Genomic DNA, 10,813 nt, shown 5'->3' on the forward strand with positions numbered 1-10,813 from the left:
GGGGGGGGGGAAGAAATATGGATGGCTTTTTAAAAAGGAAGACTACAAATTACTGAACCTCATTTTTAAAAAGTTTTACAAATATGTTTGGTAAGAAGAAAAAATTAATTGGAATGATTTACTTTCTCTAGGGGTGAGAGATGTTTTCAAGTTGTATAGTATGTATTGCTAAAGGAAATCACAGTTTTTGTATGTTAGAAATGAAATGATTTTCCATTTGTAAATCAGTTATAACCTATAAATATTCATAAAGGATTTGTCATCAGTGTCACAAGTCACTTTTGTTCTATTTCCACCTTCCCACAGCTGGCTAGAATTTTAGGCCACCTGCCAGCCTCCTGACTAGCCATTTCCTTTTACATTCTGACACATCTGTCATTTGATTTTTGTCAGATAGGGGCTATAATTGAATAATTATTCCTACTTGTAGGTGAAATTAACAAAGCACTGATTGGACAAAAGCACCCTCTTACCAGACCATTTATAAATGCCTGGCTTTGACATCTGTGTCCTTCTCGAGTCACTGCGCAGAATTCATTTGTCACTAGAACAGCTCACACGGTGAACAGACAAGATGGGAAATCCTTTATTCCTTAGAAATGTTTCACAAACTTTTGGACACTAAAGGGTAAGACTGATGCATACAGAAGTAAGTTCTAGTAAACAATGATATCACTGTTCACATAAACATAACTAAAGAGTAAAAAGATTTTGGAACTAAAGTAGAAAATAAGACAAATTAAGTGAAAACCAGTTCTTTTCCTCAAAATATCTGATCTTCCAAGTATTAAAACAACAAACAAACCATGGTTACAGTCTTATGAATAATGGGGAAATGTGTTACTAAGCCATCTAATCAGGAATTGTTTGAGGAGTTGAATGAACTTAAAAAATTAATATAAAGTTTTCTTAAAAATAAGTTCATATTATATGGAAATGTGAAACAAGATTACAAGAGTTACTAAATGAATGAAAAATAATAAAATAAAAAAATAAAAATAAAGGCAGATCTGACTGTTGTTGTTAGGTACCACCAAGTTGAGTCTGACTCACAGCAGCCCTATGAACAGCTGAGCTGCATCCTGTCATACCCTGTGCCATCTTAATAATCTCTGATACATTAGAACCCAATGCTGAAGTCACCATGCCAATAGACATACTAAATTGAGCATCATTAAAGGGCACTGTTAAACCCTATGGACTGGTATGAGCAGCTGATTATCCTGAGAAGATTAAAAAGTGTGTAAAGAGAATTGGGTATAAATTCAATGAAAAATGAACTGTGATTTTATCATGCTTGTATGAGGTCTTCAATATTCTCTCTTAGTCATAATACAATCATTCTTACTGAAATCTTTACACTCCCAATTGTATAATAAATCTTCTGAAAACTTTGCAATAATAAAGTGAGCATCTAGATTATTGGTGGTATTCATCAAGCCCTACTCATGTACACAAGTAAGCTTGACTACTTTATGCTACACTTTTCTGACTTCATTTCTCACACCCCCACCTTCTTCTGATTTAATTTCTCACACCCCCACCTTCTCGTGTTCTTCTGATTCTAAGGTAACAACATTCACCAGCACTATCTGTATGTCTACAAATTATCTTTACACTACTATTGTTGTTAGTTGCAATCCAGTTCTACTCATGGCCAAGTAAAAGAGAATGAAACTGCTTGGTCCTGTACCATGTCCACCTCAGTGACAGACTGAACTCCACTGGGCTCTTTGAGTGAATGCCCATCTAGGGGTTAATCTTCCAGCATTACATTGGACAATAGTCTGTTTTATACTATAGGGTTCCACCATCCATTTTAACAGTTAGATTGTCAAGCTCGTTTCCCTAGGCTGATCCAGAGGTCTTCACATCACTGATTACACTGTTGGCATTTGAAACACCATTGATCGAACAGCTAGGATCACAATAGCAAGAAGCCATCAAACTACAATCAACTGACAGATCGGTGATGGAACACTTAACTATATAAAAGCAGAAAAAGAGCTACATTATGAACCTCTACGCTACCATTTTGATGACAGAAAATAACTCAGCCAGTGTTTCATCCACTATAGCCTCATTATCTGTATTGCTTTAGATTCTTAGTAAGTTCCACTAAAGATTTTTTAGTTTCTTGGTATTAAATTGCTAGCAATCTTTTAAGCAAGATCAACAAATGGGATTCAGTGAGGTATAGAAACAGTTTTCTACATCTCTTCTATTTACAATTTTAATACACAAATTATGTTTAATAAAATACACTCTAGTAGGAAAATAGACATAGTGAAAAGAATATAAATTTGAGGGTCAGGTAGATGTGAGTTTAAAGAAAATGAATGCTTAGCCTATTCATATGTGTCACCATATATAGTTATGCAATTATTACTAGCACCTTACTTGGTTTTTTAAAAGATCACAGGAAGTAACAAAGGTAACATTTATTCCTTGGTGGACAGAATAGGCATTATGATGACTAGTGTGAAGAATACTGAAGTCATCAAGGATTTCATTTTCTGTGGATTCACAATCAACACCCACAGATGTGGCAGTTTGGAATCTAAGCATTTACTGCATAGAACAAATCTACTATGAAGGATCTCTTTAATGTGCCAAGAGCAAGGATGCTACTTTGAAGAACTAGGGTGTCTGATCCAATCTATCGTATTTTTTAACCACCTCAAATGCATGTGAAAGTTGAACAATGAATAAGGAAGACTGGAGAAGTGATGCCTTGCATCATGCCTTGGTGTAGGCAAAGAATATCTAATCCACTGTGAACTGCCTAAAGAACTGACAAATCAGTTTTGGAATTAGTAAGCAAGAATAGTGCCACTTCTTATCTCAAACTTTAGGTGTTACCAGGAAGGCTTGGTCCCCGGAGAAGACATGTGTGGTAAAGCAGAGGGTCAGCAAAAGAGGAAGACTGTCAGTGAAGGATTCAGGACTGCAGCGATGATTAAGGAGGGACAGGTTCAGATAGAGCTGTGTGAGGATGCACATCAGGCCACGCCGAGTCAGTCTGCAGCCTCTAACAACTCTCCTCACGGAACCCATCTTCTGACTCTGAAGTCTTTATAAAAAGAACGTACTGAGAGACATTACTGAAAGAAAGATTAATTCAATGTCTCTTTAATGATTCAATGCCATAAATATTATAACAATAATGTCTATGTTCCAGGAGTTGTGGAGGATCTTTGAATTAAACACAATCCCTACTCTGAAGAAGAATATTCTATTTGTTTATATTGTTCACAGCAAACGGCGTGTAAAAACACAATCGTGTTTGATAAGTGAGAGTAAATTTGATTCAGGGTTTTCCAGAGATAGGAAAAGAAAGCTTTCCAGGATGTACTGGTATCCATTTATAAACAATGATAGGGCATGTTACGCTTTGAAAAACACCACCACCACCACACCTCTATTAGAAACCATTACTATTTTAAGAAGGTAAGTATATGTATTTAATGAATAGATAGTCACTTAGATAAAGTGAATAATCTCCTTCTTAATGTGAACAATGCTACTGGAGAAAAAAGGAACTAAATGTTGTAAGGACAACTGAAAATAAAAAATAATTTGTTAAGATTGGGACCTGAGTATCTAAAAGCTTCCCCATTCCAGTTCTTCGTGTTTAATAGACAGTGCTCTTGTGAACATCATTTACTTGGAGCCCTGAATATGTTACATAATGTTCTATCAACAATATAGTAAATGAATGTCTTTAAGCTCCATCTAATGGAAACATCTTTCATCTCTATTGGAAACTTTCTCAGCCATGCATAGTTTACTTGAAATCCAAAGGTTCATTTGGTTCTAACAGACAAAAATTAGATTATTAAAACAAGAACTTTATACTCACCCGATCCTCCTTTTGCCAAGTATTTGTTCTTTGCATAAAGGACAGAATCTAGCATAGACTCAAAAAGAAGAAAATAGCCCTGCATACAAAAGGGAAAAAGTGGACTTTAGAAATGTGTAATATATTCACAAGGAGATCAATTTAAATTTCTGGTTTGTTCTTTTAAAATTATACTAGTTTATTTACAAAATTCAAAAACATTGTTTTCCAGAACAAATTTTTCCAATTTCCCTCACTCCCCCCATCAAACTGTACAACTCCATAATTAATCCTCCCCTCCCCTCCTCATCCCTATGCTTCCATCGCCCCCATCCTTATACTCATTCTACAAAAATTGTTTTATACAGTATTTGCCCTTGTGGGACTGAGTTAGTTCACTCAGTATAACGCTCTCTGGTTTATTTTATAATAATTCTATTTTTGTCTCTGTTATACAATATTCTGTAACCTCTGAAATAACTCTTTACAATCAGTTCTCTACCTAGTTAAAAAAACTCCCTGATTTCCACTGAATTGGCAGGTAGTAACTTGTACAGCAGGAGACTGCTCTTCTTCTAAGAAGCAGCTGATAAGTTCAAACTACCTGCCATTGGGTTGATGAGCAACTCCCTATTATTAGGCCAGGGTATGAAACGTGAATCCAGAACATTTACTACTGGAGAATGTACTAAACCTTCTTTATAGGTTTCTATATTTAAAACTCTTAACTACTCATTTTAAATTCCAAATAGAAGCTAGGGATGCTGTTAATGATCTTATCTTGCACCAAGACAGTCCCCTACAATCAAGAATTTTATGGCCCAAAACGTCAATTTTGCCAAGATTAAGAAATTCTAGCCCAGAGCACCATTTTAAAAAGTAGTTGCTGGCCAGTGACTTTCTCCTTGGTATCCAAAGAAATGGAAGGGGAGGGAAAATTCCTTGGAGAAATGCTAGATGCTACAGCATGCTCTTAAATGACTCATAACACACTTTGGTACATTAAAAGGTCTCACAACTGTTATGGTAAAGAGAAATATTGAATGTATTTTAGCTAACTTACTCAACTTTTTATACTTCTTGTTGTTATGTGACATCTAGTTCCCTATGACTCTATGTACAACAATCCTGCTTTATCCTATGCCAGTCTGTCTCTGACACACCTACCCCATTACCCAGGCCACTGAATCAATCTTTCTCATTGAGGGCCTTCCTCTCTTGCTGTGTCCTTCCACCCTCCCAAATATGATGTCCTTATCCAAGGACTGGCCCTGCCTTGCAACATGTCCAAAGTATGTCAGACAAAGCTTCAGAAGCTTTACCTCCAAAGAGCAGCCTGGTTTTACCTTCTCCAGGATGAAACTGTTTATTCTCCTACTAGTCCATGGTATATTCAAAACTCTTCTCCAACACCACAGCTCAAAGGCATCAATTCTCCTTCTATCATCCCTAGTCATTGTCCAGTTCTCTGATGCATAAGAAATTGCAAAGACCATGCATGGCCTGTATCAGGTACACCTTAGTCTCTAGACTGACATCGCTGTTCTTCAGTACTTTGGAGAGGTCTCTGAACCTCAGATTTTCCTAATGTAATACTTTTAATTTCCTGGCTGCTGGTGCCAAGAGTGTCGATTGCGGAGCTAAGCAAACTAAAGCTGTTTACAATCTCAATCTCTTCACCATCTATCATGATGCTTTCAATTGGCCTAGTAGTGAGAATCTTTATTTTGTTGATACTGAACTTCAATCCATATTGAAGGCTGCAGTCCGTGAACTTCTGCAGCAAGTGCTTCAGGTCTTCAGTATTCAGCAAGCAGGGCTGTGTCATCTCCAATCCTGAAGCCACATTTCTCCTCATAGAGCCCAGCATCCCTGATAATCTGTTCTGCATACAGATTTTTGAAAAGGTATAGAGATAGCTTTTTTCCCTATTTAATATTGATTAATTTATTTTCTGAAAGTAGTGTTGCATAATATATAGCTTTTGAAATGCTGTATTAGTACACTCCAGATTACAGAATACAGTAATGAATTCTCTACCAAGGAAAAATCGGCTCAAAAAAGAAAACTATGCTGCTAGTAATGAATGACATGGATATAGTCCAATTTATTTAAAAGTCAAATAGTTTATTAAAGAAATGACCACAAAATCATGACTGAGAAATTCTGGTACAGTGATTCTGTGTGTTCCCTCCACCTTCTTTTGATACTCTCTGGGTCATTCAATATATTGCCCATAAAATCTTTCAATACTGTGACACAAGGCTTAAATTTGTTTTTCAGTTCTCTCAACGTGGGAAATGCAGAGCAAGTTTTTCTCTTTTGATTCTCCAATTCCAGCTCTCTGCACATTCCATTATAAGATCTTGCTTTGTCCTCCCAAGTTGCCTTTTGAAATCTTCTGTTCAGCTCTTTTACCTCAGCATGTTTTCCTTTTATTTTGGCTCTGATTGCAACTGACTTGTTTTAATTAACAGATGCAGCCTCTGATATACTCACCAGTCTATGCCAGAAAATTTGGAGGAATCATTAGCTGTTTGGCTAATGGATTAGCATTCCCAAGAAAGATGATACAACTGAATGAGGAAATTATCAAACTATCATTAATTTCACATGCAAGCAAAATACTGCTGAAGATCATTGAAAAATGGCTAGAACAATACATAGATAGGAAAATGCCAGAGGTTCAAGTAGGATTTAGTAGAGGCCGTGGCACCAAGGATATCACTGCTGATGTTAGATGGATCCTGGCTGAAATTAAGGAATACCAGACAAATGTTTATTTGTGCTTTACTGACTATTCCAAAGCATCTGATTGTGTGGATCATAACAAGCTGTGGCTGACATTTTGAGAAAAATGAGAATCCTAGAGCAATTAATTGTGCTCATGTGGAACCTATACCTGGACCAGGAGGCTATTGTGCGAACAGAGCAGGGAACAATGCATGGTTTAAAATAAAAAAGGAGTGTGTCAGGGTTGTTATTTTCTCTCCATACCTATTCAATCTGTATGCTGAGCAAATTATCTGAGAAGCTGGAATCTATGAAGAAGAGTGTGGCATCACAAATGGAGGGAGATTAATCAATAACCCGCATTTTGAAGATAACAAACTCTTGCTTGCTGAAAGTGAGGAGAACATGAAGTACTTGTTGCAGAAGATCAAGGAATGCAGTCTTTCAGTACTTGTTGCAGAAGATCAAGGAATGCAGTCTTTCGTATGGATTGCATCCCAATGTCAAGAAAACAGATTCTTACCACTGGACTGATAGGCAACATTATAATGGATGGAGAGGAGATGGAAACTATCAACAGCTTCATCTTGCTTAGATTTACAATTAATACCCTTGGAACCAGCAGTCAGGAAATAAGGAGATGCATTGCACTGGGAAAAGGGCAGTTAGGGACCTCTCCAAACTACTGAGGAATAATGATGTTAGTATAACGATTAAGGTGCATCTGATTCAGGCCAGAGTCTTTCTGATTACTTGCTATGCGTCTGAGAGCTGGATAACGAATAAGGATGACAGAAGAATTGACATCTTTGTTCTGTGGTGCTGGAGAAGCGCACTGAACATCCTATGGACAGCCAGGAGAACAAACATGTATGTCTTCAAGAGGGTGCAGCCAGAGTGCTCTTTGGAGGCAAGAATACTTTGGGCATGTTGCTAAGAAGGGCTATTCCTTGGAGAAAGACATGATGCTGGGAAGGGTGGAGGGTTGGCAAAGGAGAGGAAGACCCTCAACCAGGTGGACTGACATGGTTACTGCTGCAATGGGCTCTTGTGTGTGAGGAAGTGTGAGCGTGGCACAGGACAGAACAGAGTTCAGATCTTTTTTTCATAGGGTCACTATAAGTCGTACTTGACTCCACAGCACTTAACAATATTCGCAAAAATGTTCCATGCTAAAGCAACATTAACTAAAAACAATCGATTGGTTCAAATTAAGTATTCATATTTCAGTCTTTTGGGAACAGTGTAACAGAAAAGAGTTATTGATTTGGGACTGTATCAAAGTAATTTTTAGTTTTACTCTTAGAAAGGACGTAGCTAAATTTAAGAATCTTCTGTACATATATTGCAAGCAAACAAAAACATTTTGGATCAATAACTGAAAGTAGCTTCTTCTAGAAATAAGCTCATGTTTACTATTACATTTGGGAAAAGGTATTACTAACAATTCACCAGAGACTGGATTATGCCATATTCCAAATTGTTTCTGTCAATGGCCATAATACAGTGAGTGGTTAAGAGACTCCTCAATCTGAAGTCCAGCTGAGTCCTTTCTCTACCTAACTAACTAGGGGCAAATGAACAAATGTCAGCTTCCTTATCTGTTAATTGGTAAAAAGAAAGAAAGAAAAACCAGTTGCCTCTGATTATGGACTCCGACTCATGGAAACCTGACATGCGTCAGAGTGGAAGTGCTCGCAGGGGTTCCTACCGGCTCATGTCTAAAGCAGGCCCTTCTATCCATGGACATCAATTTTTCAGTTAGCGGCCAAGTTCATTAACCAGTCAGGGTCTCTAGGTAATAACTAATACATACCTAACAGAGTTCTTGTGAGGATGAAACATGTTAATATGTGTAAGAGATTTTCTTTTGAGAAAATGTTTATTTTATTTGGTATTAATAGGTTTGAATATAGTCTTTTATTAAAATTTCTATTCATTCATTGTTACACATTTTTTCCCCTCTCCCCTCAACCCCCCAGTATGCGTAAAAGATTTTTAATACTAAGTATTAGTATACCTGAATAAATGAAGAACTATTAAATATAAATATATAAATATATATGTATGTGATGGGCTATAATGTATTTTAAATTATATCTTAAGACATTTAAAAATAAATGCTTATTAGGCTATCTATAATTATACATTTATTTAGTGAATGGACTTATGAAACAGTCCAAAATTCTTGACTGAAATTCTTGGTTTCTTGTCAAGTGTCTTTCAGAATACATTTGCTTGTGCCATTTACTTTTTCAGGCTAGCTAAGATCACATTCATGTGTACGTGTGTGTGTATATATATATATATATTTGTTGTTGTGTACTGCTGAGTCAGAATGGACTCACAGCGCACCCTCCAGCAGTTTTCAAAGCTGTAAATCACACGGGAGGACACTGCCCTTTTTTTCTTCCTGTGGAGTAGCTGATGGATTCAAACCATGTGCCTTTAGGTTGGCAACACAGCTCCTTACAACTAGGCCAACAGAGTGAGCAACCATCCATCTACCTACTTATCTACCCAGAGATGGTACTCAAAATTTCTTTATAACTAATGGAATGTTTATGGGTGCTCTAGTGGCTTATGGGTGTTTCTAGTGGAACTGAGCTGCCAGTCAAAAGGCATGTGGTTCAAATCGATCATGCGCCCTGAGGGAAAAAGATGAGAAATCTCCTTCCATATGATTTACTGCCTCTGAAAACCCCCTGGAGGGTCAGCTATGGGTTGGTTCTGACTCAACAGTATTACACAACAACAGACTTTTTAAAATGAACCAAAATAACGCAATCAAGTTGCCCAAAATTAGAGCGAACTCCAACTTTGATTCTCCATACAAAGGAATCACATGATTCACTCCTCATCTGTGCAAAACCCCCTCAATTTTAAGACTGATATTTAAAATATTAGTATTAAAGACATTCTCATGTCTCCTTACATGTGAAATAACATCAATAAGCACCTTGCTACAAACTTCACACCTAAAGTGAAAGTCCTAATCAGATAATATCAGAGACAGTCTCTCAGACTCAATTTAACAATTTAAGCTTATGGGTTGTTGTTTTTTTTAAAAAAATCCATTCTAAAGAAGTAAAAAATCTTATTTTTTTACGTCATAGAACTAGACAAACAATACTAGGAGAAAATTCCAGCCCCCAAATTTCAGTGACATTAAGATTCTACTCAGATTTTTGCTAAACTCAGCACTGAACAACAGCACAAAGAATAAGACAGAACAATGTTCTCTGAGAGCAAAACCACTCTTCTAGAAATGCCATGTCTTTGCCTGCCCATCCTTTTCCAAAAGCACCCATTATTACTATGAGATCAAAGACTCTCCTTCAGCAAATACTAAAGACCTTCACCAATTCCGGTAATGGCTCTAGTACAGTGCCTGGCACACAACGCATAAAAGATTTTTAACGTTCAGTATTAGTATACCTGAATACATGAAGAACTATTAAATATATATACATGATGGGCTATAATGTACTTGAAATTATGTTTAAGATATCTAAAAATATGAGGTTATCTATAATCATACATTTATGTACCTTTATGGTACGTGACTCTTAACTTGGCCAAAGTGTCACCACATAGGATCAGGTATTGCTGGGTAGAATTACAGCTAAAACGAATGGAAGCAGAAACTTCAAACACATGTGTTTTCTTTCAGTTTTTCCCATCTGTTATCTTCTTTTTCTCCCATTGTTGTTGTTATGTGCCGTCGAGTCGCTTGCAACTCATAGCAACCCTATGTACAACAGCCCTAAACCCTGCTCTATCCTGTGCCAATCTCACTGCATCTGACACATCCATCCCGATTACCCCAGTCACTGAATCAATCCACCTCATAGAGGGTCTTCCCCTCCTGTGCTGTGTCTCCACCCTGCCCAGCATGATGTCCCTCTCCAAAGACCTGTCTCTCCTTACAACATGTCCAAAGTATATCAGGCGAAGCCCCAGAATCCTTGCCTCCAACCTCTCTACAATGAATCTGTTTGTTTTCTTGGCAGTCCATGATACATTCAATACTCTTGTCCAGCACCACAGCTCAAAGGTGTCAATTCTCCTTCTATCCTCCCTTGTCCAACTCTCTGATGCATAACAAGTGATTGCAAAAACCATGGCCTGTATCAGGCGCACCTCAGTCTCCAGAGAGACACCGTTGCTCTTGAGTACTTTAGAGAGGTCCCTAACCGCAGACTTTCCCATCGCAATACGTTTTTTGATTTCCTGGCT

The 10,813-nt window shown here is 37.4% G+C and overlaps 1 protein-coding gene across 1 annotated transcript in view; it reads right to left on the minus strand.

Annotated features, from left to right (window-relative positions):
• PRMT3 (protein arginine methyltransferase 3) overlaps window positions 1–10,813 on the minus strand; it is a 145,186-nt gene that overhangs the window by 64,191 nt on the left and 70,182 nt on the right. Inside the window, exon 11 of the mRNA XM_006892059.1 lies at window positions 3,863–3,941. Within this exon, the coding sequence (XP_006892121.1) occupies window positions 3,863–3,941 (79 nt within the window). The remainder of the gene's footprint in view (window positions 1–3,862; window positions 3,942–10,813) is intronic.

This window comes from Elephantulus edwardii, unplaced genomic scaffold (assembly GCF_000299155.1).
Source record: "Elephantulus edwardii isolate Elephantulus edwardi_28Jun2011 unplaced genomic scaffold, EleEdw1.0 scaffold00109, whole genome shotgun sequence".
NCBI classification, from domain to species: domain Eukaryota; kingdom Metazoa; phylum Chordata; class Mammalia; order Macroscelidea; family Macroscelididae; genus Elephantulus; species Elephantulus edwardii.